The 12,655-nt window shown below is 45.0% G+C and overlaps 1 protein-coding gene and 1 long non-coding RNA gene across 8 annotated transcripts in view; one reads left to right on the plus strand and one right to left on the minus strand.

The window, feature by feature from the left end:
* The window catches only part of Rreb1 (ras responsive element binding protein 1), a 178,366-nt gene that overhangs the window by 54,324 nt on the left and 111,387 nt on the right, over positions 1–12,655 (minus strand). For all 7 annotated transcript variants that reach the window (XM_087590542.1, XM_087590544.1, XM_087590543.1 and 4 more), the window contains exons 2-5: positions 9,416–9,515; positions 5,701–5,807; positions 4,388–4,600; positions 89–178 (exon numbers count right to left, since the gene is read on the minus strand). In XM_087590542.1, coding sequence (XP_087446668.1) covers positions 89–178; positions 4,388–4,558 — 261 coding nt within the window. In that variant the 5' untranslated portion in view covers positions 4,559–4,600; positions 5,701–5,807; positions 9,416–9,515. The remainder of the gene's footprint in view (positions 1–88; positions 179–4,387; positions 4,601–5,700; positions 5,808–9,415; positions 9,516–12,655) is intronic.
* LOC148000085 (uncharacterized) lies at positions 2,389–5,665 on the plus strand. The gene is made up of 2 exons (XR_015641562.1): positions 2,389–2,723; positions 3,841–5,665. It is a non-coding gene; the product is annotated as an uncharacterized LOC148000085 (long non-coding RNA).

The raw sequence follows: 12,655 nt of genomic DNA on the forward strand, positions 1-12,655 counted from the left end.
ATAGCTTTTTATTTGTTAGACAATTTAATTTAATTAAAATCAACCCATCCTGTTAGTGGATAATAATAATACCAAAGTAAGCACAAACCTGACGGATGTGCATGGTCAGCTGGTGCTGGGTAGTGCAGACCTTTTCACATAGGGGACAGTTGTAGGAAGACTTCTCCTCTTTCGTTTCCTAAACAAGGTTAAAACAGAGGATGAGTTGCCCATCACAGTGAACTGAGCCCATGTCTGAGCTGGGTCTGAGCGGCTGCAATCATTATATTGGAGCCTGTCCATGTGTTTGCGCAGGTCAGTCCCCAATCAGTCCTCAGTTCCCTTGTTTATAAATGGGAAAGATAACATTGGCCATACTGTGCTAAGAATACATTAGTGGTGGAAGAGGAGAGGAGGCAGTGCCATGGTGCTCTGTACATGATGCACTAGGTGTGTGTCACTCATACAGAGCTCCAAGAGCCATTGTCTTTTGTGGTCTGCTTGTCTGTTACTGTGGCGTGCAGCCCAAGCTGGCCTCAAACCCTTTCAGTAGCCCAGGCTTTAACTCGATCCCCTTGCCTCTACCTTCCACCTGCCTCCACAGGTCTTAACCACCCTCCAAGACTTAAGGGAGGCACAAGATCCAACAGGAAAGCCTTTAGATAAAGCTAGTGTCTTTTTGGTGGTGCCCATAAATAATGAGAAGAGCTCTGACCTCATCAAAACCAGTCAGCATGACAGCTGAGACTGAAGACTTCATAAGAGGTGACAAAAGATCCAGCTCACTGTTTGATTAGGTGGCTCGTTTTATTTTTCTTCTAAACATACAGGACAAGCTTCCTTCAAGCAATATATTCTTACCTTTCTACAAAAAGGCTAACTTCTTTCACTGACGCTTTGTTAAATGTTCCTCCTAACAAGTAATTCACGGGCAATCACAAGGAATGCCCAATATCACCTCCTTACTCACACAAAACTCAGACATGAGTTTTGACATGGGTCCCTGTCTCTGTTCCTAACTGTAACTGTACTCCTGCCTGGGCAGCTATCAGGAATTAGGATGTTCGAATACTGTCACCAGGCTTTTGAAAACAGCAGGATCATCCAGGAGCTCAGTACTATACAAACTTCTAGACTCTCAACATGCTAGACCAGGATTGGGCGGAACACCTGAGACCTGTTTGTTTTAAAATCTCCCCAGAGGACAGTGATAGCTCGACCAGATGGTCGTGAGCACTTCCATGGAGCTCTTTTGTAGAGCTTGATCCAGAGCTCACACTATGGCAAGTCCAGCCAAGAGAACGCATTTGGGGGAGATGTTAGTGCTAAATGAAGTCAGACCAGGGAGGAAGAGTGGCTGGATGCTCTGGCTAACCTCCACATCCTTTTCTGGTCTTGGGAATCTCTGAGTAGATGTCTTCGCACCTGAACTCATTTGACTGTGTTTCTGCTTTTCCACTGTTAACACCAGGTGTTGAGCACATGTTGATCAGTGAATTTATAGCAACATCAGGTTTGGTTTTTTTCCCCCCTCCATAATCCCTAGGAGATGGCCACTTGTTATAGATCCCATTTTCTGGAAGAGGAAACTTACAGAGGGCATGCAGAGGGACAAGGAACTTGCTCCACATAGAGAACAATGAAGCATTGCCACCAGCTTAATCCACAGACTAGCTAGCTGCTCAAAGCCCACACCCAAACCATGATACTGTATAAAGTCTGACCCCGAGGCAAAGAAAAGCAACACCCTTGTGATGTTCGTGAGGTGATGAGAATAAGTTATCCTAAAGACAGTGAAAACATATGGCGCTGTAAACCAGATGGATGAATGTGTGACGATGTCTTCTTTGTGCCTGCCTTCTCTCTCTCTCTCTCTCCAGAACCAGTCGCAGTCTAAGCACCTTTCTGGCTGTGGAAGTGGGTCAGAGAACTAGGCCAGTCAAGCATTCTCTCTCTCAAATGCTAGGGAAGTTGAAGATCCCAGAGACATTAAAAAGAAAAAAACCTGGCAGTTATCCAGACATGTCTAGTTCTCTCAAGAGGCACAATAAGAGGATGCCTCATAGCCATGTCAAGACTCCAGGGAAAAGTCAAGCTCGGAGGTATTTTTATCAAGTCATCCAGCCAGATACTGGCTTTAGTCGCTGAGAAGACTGAGGCAAGGGATTGCTTGAGCCTACAATTTCATGCTAGTCTGGTAAAACAGTGAGACCTTGTCTCAAAATAACCTCTAGACATCTAAGTGGCCAGTCACTTGAGGAGACATATTTTAATAAAATCATCTTGTGGTCACCTTGAAGTAGACACCAGGCACATTGTGTGGAGGTACACAGGGCTGACTGATATTGACTCTAGGGTTGATCATTAACCTCTGCCAAGCTTGAAGGTGGTAATGCTGTCGTGAAGGCCATAGTGTCAGTTCACAAACCTGTGCTGGTCTGTGGAAGCAGATTTACTAACTTTAAAGGTGACCAGAATGGCAAAGGCGCATCGTGAAGATGGGAAAACCCACAAATGGCTTCCGAGCCCAGTTATTATAGCTACACTGGTGAGAGAAACAAACTTCCTGAGCTGAGAGATAAAATTAGCAGCTAATGTGATAACTAACCGGTCCATAATGAAACAATCTGGCACCCTTGTCAGCATCCGGCTGCAGCTAATCTCCCCTGGAATGCTCTGGTCGGTCACATGGATGTGACCTTTCCCAAGGCGCCCTCCTTTTACTGTCCCTGTCCAGTTGTCAGGTAAGGAGGCCACTTCCTCACACCCTGAGCTGTCTAGGCACTGAGTTTTGTTTTCTTAAATTTAGTGCTGTATTTAGCAGGATACTTCTGGCTTAGGTCTCCCTTCTAAACAGAAAGTCAGATCCCTGAGGGAGAAAGGGGTGGATGGTAAGTGGCTCACTCACTGACTTCCTCAGTCCCTATCCAGAGGTGGATGGAATGGTGGCTGTCTTCAGTGACCCTAACTGTCTCTGTTCTGGGAAGGAAACAGAGCCTGGACTTGGGGCTTGCCATGCTGTGCTATTTAAGGAAAAGTTCTTGCCCATGTTCCATTCATTCTCGGTAAAGCAGAGGATGAGGAAGACAGTGAATAACCTCACATTTCTTAGTCATCCTTGAATGCTTGACACCTGGCACGGTAGCTAATAGAATTGAGGTCTAATGTTAAATGAGAGACAGAGAGACAGATGGAGAGATGGACGGACAGGCATATGAAAGTGGAAATAAACCTTTTCTTCCCAGGGCTAGTGTTCCTTCTGTGCTCAGGCTGAGTATTTTCTCAGGCACCCACAGGAAGAGAGGCACACGAAGGCAGGGGAAAGAGAGAGAGAGAGAGTTATCAATGAGCCAAGCCTATAAAACCCTCCTGAGCTCTGCTGAGTCCTCAGGCTTCAGTTGAAGAATAGAGACATGCACACTTACACGCTGAGGGGAACATGGAGCAGCTGTCCCCTCCTAGAGGGCACACTGAGCTAAAAAACCTGAGCATCTGTCAAAGTCCATCATAGATGTTCTCAGAGAGAAGTCTGCATAAGAACAATCATTAGTTCACAAAAGCCCCACTGGTTTGTCCTCCTGTCCATGATGGCTCCTTGATGTCCATGATGACACTCTGAGGAGGATGCCTTGTCTCCAAGCAAGGCAGTGTGATTACATTGTACTAACAAGAAGCTAACAGGGAAGTCATTTTACACTATATGATTTCAGAGAGGAACTGAGAATTATTTGCCCTTTGTCCCCTTATCTACCTTGTTAAAAACTGCCTCATTTGTTCATTAACTGACAATGCCTTGTTCCCAGTAGAGAAGGCAGGGGCATTTCTAACAACACTCATTCCTCCCAATTTCTGTTGATGCAGTTACTCTCTCCAATCTGTCCTGATCCTGTGACCATTGAAATTCAAGAGGATTAAACGGCGTGAACTCGGGGCTTTGCACCGCTGTGAACCAACTGAACACAAGCCTTTTCCAGTTGACAGATCTTAATGGGGATTCTCTGAAGCCAAAAGAGAAAGCTGAACCCTGAACAGACGGGACTTACTTGAAGATCCCCCCGCACCCCCAAGGAGCTTGCTCAGAAAGAAAACAAACAACAAACAAATCAGCTATGTTAAGAGGAAATCATAGCAGAGGCAGCCACGCTCATTCTGTTATAGATAAGCTTCCGCTTAAGTCAAATCACAGGGCAAAGAATAAGGGTGCATTCCCTGAAAGATACCACGGCCTAAAAGATTTCCTCCATGCACGGATATAAATCATGAAAATATCTGTTGATGACAGGGTTTGGGTATATCTTTAATTCAGAATGTGTCCAGGGTTTCTTCTTAGGCAGCATGGGAACGTCTACTCTACATTCTTCCAAGACAAAATCCACTAGCTGCTACCACCCAAGCCACAGACCCTTACCTGGTTCCTTCTGCCAATGCGATTTGGTCCTGGAGGCTTCATGGGGGACTTGATGCCCTGGGGGCTCCCACCATTCTCAGTGACACTCGATATACTCATTACTGCTGACATCATGGTGTTGACGGAAGACAGGTCTGAGCCTTCTAAACCAGTGGGCGGATTTGACGTCATCGGGACGGGGTTTTATGCTTCTAAGAAGTCTCCACTATAGAACTGAAAAACAGAAATCACAGATGTTCTTGTCAGCAAGTTTAGGCTTATCACAGTCATGAGGTGCTAATTAATCATGGCTACCATGGTAAGGGAGACAGAAATGTCCAACACCCTTTTCTTAGTTCAACCCATACCCAGAAGAGCTCAAAATTATTATTATTACTACCATTATTATTATTGTTGTTGTTGTTATCATTGTCATTATTATTAGTTTGTTTATTGAGACAAGAGCTTGCTATGTAGCCCTGGCTGACCAAGCTCACTATATAGCCATGGATACAGAACTCCCCAGTCCTCCTGCTTCAGGATCCCAAGCGCTGAGATTGGAGGTGTGAGCCACCACACCCAGTTTCAAAGCAGTTTAAGCTTTTTTCTATTGATGTAACCCATTTCTGTTCTAAGTGCACACCACCAGTACAATTCAAGCCATCTGAGGTAGATCCCTCTTCCCTTTCTTTTTTATCCAATACGTATTGTGTGGCATGCTTTGTGTTTGCATGTTGGTGGGTAACTGTGTGCATATGTTTAGTTTACTTGATAGCTGTCTACCTCATGCACAAAGAAATGTTTCACACAGAACCCAGAACTTGCAGATTGGCTGGTCTACCAATCCCACTGCCCAGGGATCATGTCCCTGCCTCCTGAGCAATGGGTTACGGGGTGGGGTGGGGTGTGTGTTCCATACCTTGCACACCTAGTATTTTAATGTGGGTGTTGGGCGTGCAGACTTTGATCCTCACACTTACACGGCGTGTAGGTTCTCCAGTGTGCCATCTCCCTAACCCAAGCTGTCCCCAATCTTTGGGGCCTGAGCCTTTCCAAGAGCAAACAGCTGCTGTTTGGCCAGCATTTTCCACATTCCCTGTGCTTGCTTTCTTCTAATTAATGTTCTAGACTCGAGAACAAGCTGATAGGAAACTTCAGGTTTCCTCTCACTGCATGCAGTTTTAAGAGGTTGTGTATGCCAATTCTGTAGACACTGAGGCTGCTGTCACCATCACCAAATTGAAAACCAGCATTAAATAGCCCGTTTCCCAAAAAAAAAAAAAAAAAAAAAAAAAAGCCACCATCATAAAAGAACTGTCCCCATTGCTAATTACCTCCATTTTCTGCCCCAAGTGATAGTCCCTTGCTGCGGCTGTCATCCACATGGGGTAGGAAATGGCTCTACTGAGCCCTGTGCTTCCCTCGGTACCACTCCTTTACACTGGAAGATGAACAGGGGACACTGGATTAGTTAATTCATCAAGGAAAATGACTCAGATCTACTGGCTGGGAGTAAATGGCGCACGTCTCTGACCCTCTGACCCCAGACACAGACACAGGGTGTGAGAATCTGAGTTCAATGCTATGCTGGGCCATGTATAGAAACTCATATCTCAGAAAAGGAAAAGAAACCGATTCATCTTTTTGCTTAGCAAGAAAACCGTGGGACCATTTATTTGCTGTGATCTCAGATCATTATACTCACGAAATAAAAGAACAAAGTAAGTCATCCTTTTCTTGTAAAACCGTTTGATGCGGGCTTTCAACCTAACGTCCCCTACCACCTCACATACTCTCAACAGTCAAGGAATTTTCAGTTATTTACTCTTTCACACCAAATTCTTTATACTGTACCCCATTTCTTCACAGATCCTCATTTGAACCACTGCACTCCTCATTTCTTAGGAGCTCAGAGTCTAGACATTAGGTCACATCTAGAAGATACGAGCTGATAGATAGATAACAAATGACCAAAAGGAAATTAATAACCTAAGCCACACCAAAACTGACTTTCTTCCTAAACCAAAATATTAATTTTATGGGAGTCACTCAGGAATAGAGAAATTGTTTGGCACATACAGGACTTTATATTCAATCCCTTGAACCTCCCCTCAAAAGAAAAAAATGTGTTTCATGCTGTTATGATCTGATGCGTTCCCTCAGAAGTTGGCATTAGAAACTTAATTCTCAAGTTCATAGGCTAATGAGTGATCCTTGGAAGTGGGGCTTTTAGAAGGTTAGTGCGATCCAGTGGGGGGGGGGCATCAGGAGGGGAGAGTAGACCTACTCTGCCTCCCCAAGGAAAGAAAGGAAACTCGAGCCTGAATGCTGCCTATCTGTGAACGCTGCTCATGCCAGCAGACCGTTTAAGATTACTAAAAAGTGTCTGCATGCTTCCTTCACTTAGAGGAAAACCATGAAGCCGGAGTGTATACCTAGAAGAGCATACACACTTCTTTTTGACTAGGATGGTAACAAGTGTGCTATCTTTCCTTCTGTAATCAACCAGCATGCAAAATACCCATTTTATTCTTGTAATCAACCAGCATGCATAACACCCATTTTATTCCTAAATGAATCCACCTCTTTTAAACATTCTCCTCTGTATTTTTAATGTACAGAAAAGCTTAAGATAGTTAACTAGAAATGGTCACTATAATTCTATTATGTTGGTAAAGAGAAAAATCTTTCTACCAATTTATACCAAGTTTAGATGCTGATCTTTGGTCTTACCACTACCCTTTTCTTTCTTTGTCTTTTCTTGAGACTGGGTCAATCTATACAGCTCTCTTTCTGTTCCTTTGTAGACAGGGTCTCTCTATCTAGTCTAGACCAGGCTGGCCTCTAACTGAAGAGATTCCCAGTGACCCCATCTCAAGTCCTGGGATTAAAGGCGCACACCACCACGCCTGGCTTATGCAGTGAGTATTTTAACAGTAAATATATTTATCTGTTGTCTTGTTTATTTGTTGTTCTGAGAGACATTCTTCTGTTGTACCCAGGCTGGCCTCCTTCAGATACCCTCATGCTGGAATATTTATTAGCCTCTTCAAAGCGGTTGTGTAGACTCTGTATCACTTTTATATTTCTGTTGACAGCTGGTATCTAGGAATATAGCCTGGGGTGAGTCTTTCTGACTCCACTGCTCTTTGTGAAGATGTCTCCTGCTGCCACCTGAGGGATCCTTGAGGTTGGAGTGGACAGCAGGCAGTAACTGTAAGCAGCAGGTTAAGTTAGGTGAGGAAGAGAGCTCCTGTTCTAGGATTAAATGTGTGCACCACGATGCCCTGCCACATTAGGGTTGTGTTCCACCATGTTCAGCTCAGGAGGAAGTGACAAAACATATTCACTCCATAGAGACAAACTACAAACTATGGGCATGGGATCCAAGATGGGTTCAAACTGTCTAAGTCATTAAATCACAGGCTGTCACTCCAGTAAGGTGCACAGCTAGCTATACGTGTGCGAGCTAGCTACCTAGAACCTTCCCTACCTGGAGAGGAGAAAAGCTGAGCAACCATGTGACCCACTGTCTGGACAGGAAGACCTCGGCTACATGCATTTCCTCCTGGGGGATAAAGCATACAGTGTGGCCCTTGGAACCTGCTTGCTTACCTCCTTTCCATATTTGAAAGGTTAGGTAAACTGCAGCATGGTTTTGAAAGGGAACTATATGACTCCTGAAGAGAACGCAGTTAACAAAAGGAGAGGAGCCTGCACACATCCTGAGGGGATGTTTCAGAAGCACCCGCATGCTGTCCTCAGAGCAGGGCACAATTTCCCGCCAGTGTGCTCGAGGCTGAGCCTGGCTCAGGGATTTTCCTTTGGGATTGTGGAACGGGGCAGAAGGAAAAGCCTAATGCGAACTCAATTCTCTTAACTGTTCAGCTTTAGAAAAACATTAAAACAATGTCCATCTTTACATTAATCCTGAGGTACAGGATAATTAACCGGAAACGAGCTGCCTAGTTCTAGTTGATCCTGTGGTACCATCCAGCAACACCGAACCACAAGCATCCAAATGAAAACATGTAACCTGCCAGTACTCACGCTCCGAAAGACAGCTTTCCCCTTTGATTCTCCCTCCCAGGCGGACCCCACAGGTACAGTGTCATTTCCCATCCATGATGTAAAGAGGATACTAATAATACTCATTCTTTAACACACGTTCCAAGTCCCAGAGAGAATCCTGTGCTTATATCAGAGGGCTGAAATCCCCCTACCTTGTGGGGTTAAGCCATTAGGCGTCCTACCTACTGACCTAATATAATTTTAATAGTTTAAGGTCCGTGTGCAGTGTGTGTGTTTGATTAACCCAATAGTTACAAACGTAGACAATTTTCATTCTCTCTCCCACAGTTTCTTCTTCCTGGTACTGTCCTATGTAGTGCAACTAAACTCACTTTTAAGAGACAGCTCTGTGGGTGATGGCGACCGGTGCCAAGTTCGACGACCTGATAGTCATAGGTTATTCACTGACTGACACACACACATATATTCATTCTCTCTCTCTCTCTCTCTCTCTCTCTCTCTCTCTCTCTCTCTCTCTCTCTCACACACACACACACACACACACACACACACACACCTTTAAACATGAATTAGAAAAGGACCCCAAATGAAGCTCCCAAGTTACACTATGACTGACTGACAGTTTTACTGTGTTAGTTTTGAACTTGCAGTTTGGAACTGGGAGTTGGGAGGAAAGAAGAAAAGAGGAAGGAGGAGGAAGAGGAGGAGGAGGAGGAAGAGTGTCTGAGGTTTTGCTTCCTGTGAGGTAAACCCTGGGCATCCTATTCTGAGACTCTTCGTCCCACCAGCGACTCAACTGATCAAGAACCAGCAAGTTGCAGTTATAATTTTAACCCGATTTTGTCCTACACCTTGGGAAGAAAGAATGGATGAGGTGTGGGGAGGAGGATGGGATGGGACAGGACAGAGGGCCTGAAAAAGCAGCAGGACAATTCAAGTTGAGGACAGGAGAGGGAGTGTATGGAAGACTCAGTCACCATTACTGAGACTGAAGGATGCTTATAAGGGGTAACTGACCTGTTTTCTTCGTTCTACTGAGAAGCTGACAAGGACTGGGCCCAAATGTGGGCAGGGTCACACTTCAAAGCCACCACTTCTGGAGCAGAGTTGGAACAACCTGAAAAAATAAAAGAAGATAACGTTAAAAGAAGGAAAACTTCTGCTTCTGTCTAGTGCCCCTATGATGAGGAAAATTCCCACTCCATACCTACAGCGGAAAGCAAACTATTAGCTGACCCCACCAGAAAGTACTAGTGTTTCTGAAACTGAGTGTGCCTTCAACAGCCAGGACCCCCATTACCTCTCTACTAAAGTACATCCTACATTCCAGCAATGCTGAGGGCTCATTAATGACACGAGAATGCTCAGAATGCTAGTTCTAGGTGGAGCTTTGAGCATCCTAGTGGCCTGGTAATAGTACTGGAATGCACGTACCACTCAGCGGCAAAGCACCTGCCTAGCATGTGAGGCCCCAGGTTTCATCCCCACCACCATAAACATGAAATAGAGACAAAAAAGGCTGAACAGATTCAGACGATTCTGCAGCATAAACGGAAGAAAAGAGAAACAGCACTTGGTGCTAGCAGAAACTAAGAAATGTACAACTAATGCTGCCTTAAGGTAGAGATTACTACAAATGCGGGGACATTGCTTAACATCTTACGACTGAGACTAAATGCATGCCCTGCTCTTTCTGTAGAAGACACAGGAAACATCTTCACATGTGTCCCTCAGGAGTCTGAGAACGTCTGCTCTGGGGTTCCACGGGCTCTGAAAGCGCTAATCTGAGTGTTGGGCCTGGTGTTCAGCACAGAGAAAGGTGGCACACAGCACACTCTGGAGCCACAACTCTTGCTCTCAACTTTGCAGAAACAAAGATTGCAATACAGGGTGAGAACTTAAGCAGAATAGGGGCTGGCATAGAGCTCAGTGAGCCAGCATCTGCCTAGCATGCACAGGAGCTCCAGGTCCTGTGTTCAGCACCACAGAAAGAGGAGAAAAGCCCACAGAAACAAGGAGGCCAAGATGCAGTTGTCTGGAGTTTTCTCATTCTTTCCCTTCTCAGAGCATCTGCAAAAAAGCTGTGTAAGTGAACCACATAGCTATTGTCCAGCATCTCACTTGGAGACAGCTGCAAACAGCCCCCAAGCACCTTGGGCAGGACTGATCTGTGTGAATGAGAACATGCCACCGCACTTCCTGGGTGGATTTTGACACCAAGATTCCTCCAGCAGTTTTCCTGTTTTTATACTTCAAAACTCCATTCTCCATCTTTCTTTATGCTATTCTCTTTGAAAAGTCCTTTGAATTTTAGAGTATTGGGAAAACAAGTAGCAACTTACAGGAAAGGCTCTGAATAAGCCATGGAGACCCTCGTGTCTGGACTACAACACAGCATTCTCCAGGCGAAGAAAAGCACAAATTCCTCCACAGACATATTCATATACTCAACACTTTTGCTCGCTATTAAAATAAGTAATGAGAGATGCCTACCCAGGGGCAGCTGGGTAAGAATCTTTGTTTTACTGTTATGTGACCCACGCTTAAGAGAAAGAATTTGGGATACACATAGCTCAGTGGTAACTATCTGCCCAGCATCCTTTAAAATAGGAACCAAAGGCCTGACATGGTAGCATACACAGAGGTGGGCGGATCTCTGAGTCCAAGGCCAGCCCAGTTAGGCTATATAGTCTCAAATACATAAACAATATCAACTTAGAATTCCTATCCAGGTTCCAGAAATGTCCAAACAAAATGCCCTTGCAGATCGGCCCTACCTATCTAAATGTATTAATGCCTAGAGAGCAATTAAACATTAACAAATGGGCTAGGGTACATAGCTCAGTGACAAAGCATTGGCCTAGTATTCTTGAGGTCTTCGGTCCATCCCTTCCACTTAAACCACTGTGGAAAAAAGGGCTCAAGCTTTCCTTAATTTCCTAGTAATTGGAGGTTGTGGGTATAATTTCCACGGTGGGGTATTTGTCTATAATGCTGAGGCCCTGGGTCCAATGCTTACCACTGAAGAAAAAAATAGTATATCAAGAGTATAAATTTAGAGTCTAGAAAGGAGAGGTCCTCTTATCTTTTGGTAAACTGTCAAGGTCTCCGACTAAAGTACGCTTCAGAGTTGGAGACAAGTGTCAGGAATTAAAAATCTCCAGAATCTAAAGATCCCATTAAAATTTAGACCCACATCCTTCTCTCTCCACTCGACAGTGAAGAAAGAAAGCAAGCCCAAGTAGCTTCCTCACACGCACAAAGAACCAAGGGGAAGGACACACTCCAAGCAAAGGGTCAGGCTGAGACTTGATTCAGAAAGCGGCACCCTCTGACCTAGGATGTAAATGAATTGGATGAGCTGGATTACAAGAGCCACCTCCCTGTTTTGAGCTCCACTGGGTCTAAGGGCGTCATAAAACTTAAAGAATGGAGAAATACAAGGCAGTTTTTCAAAAGGAACTTCAGATTCCCCTAACCTCCATCACCACCAGCCCAGAAAAATGGGGGGATTGGTGGGGATGCCTTTTCTAGTTCTGTCCTAGAAAAGGTGACAAGACTTCCTGCAGCATTTGGGGGTGGGTCTGGGAAGCTGAATATCTGGATTTCCTTCCCAGAAGTCTTGTGCAAAGTCAGAGGCAAGATATCTAACAGAAGGCAGAGGTCTTTCTGGGAGGAGAAAGGGCAGGGGGAGGCCGGCCCCACCTCCAACCCCCCAGATAAGGGACAATGCTATGTAAAGTCAGAAGAAGATTAAGGAGTCTGTCTCCAGGTCTAGGGAGATAGCAAGAGATGTGAAAGGTAAAAGGAAGATAGTTTAAAGTAAACGGTGGCATCCCAGCTCCTGAAGATGAAATCTAAAAAATCTGTCCTCAGGCTGCCATGACATATGGTGTAAGTCGAGATGCCTTGGCCTTTTATACTACTTGACTGAAAACGGTTACAGCGTCAGCCCCTATAATGGCCACAAATACAAGGGATGGTTCATCAGGATGTGTGAAGAGAGAACTGACCTGACCAGACCAGGCCAATACAGAACAACATGCAAAGTAGAAAGAGTAGAAGTTCAGGTATGAGAATGACTGAAGCACTTGACAAGCCACAAAAACATCTAAAGGGTGGGCTGGGCAGAACCTAGTCCGACTAGACGTTCCACCAACTTGAGTCTGCCCACCCCCAAGCCCAAGGCAGACCTGTGTCTGCTAACCGGGAAAGCCTTGTATGTGCTCTGAAGGAGCAGAGATGGTGGCTCTGAGT

This window comes from Rattus norvegicus, chromosome 17 (assembly GCF_021556685.1).
Source record: "Rattus norvegicus strain SHRSP/BbbUtx chromosome 17, alternate assembly SHRSP_T2T, whole genome shotgun sequence".
Taxonomy (NCBI): domain Eukaryota; kingdom Metazoa; phylum Chordata; class Mammalia; order Rodentia; family Muridae; genus Rattus; species Rattus norvegicus.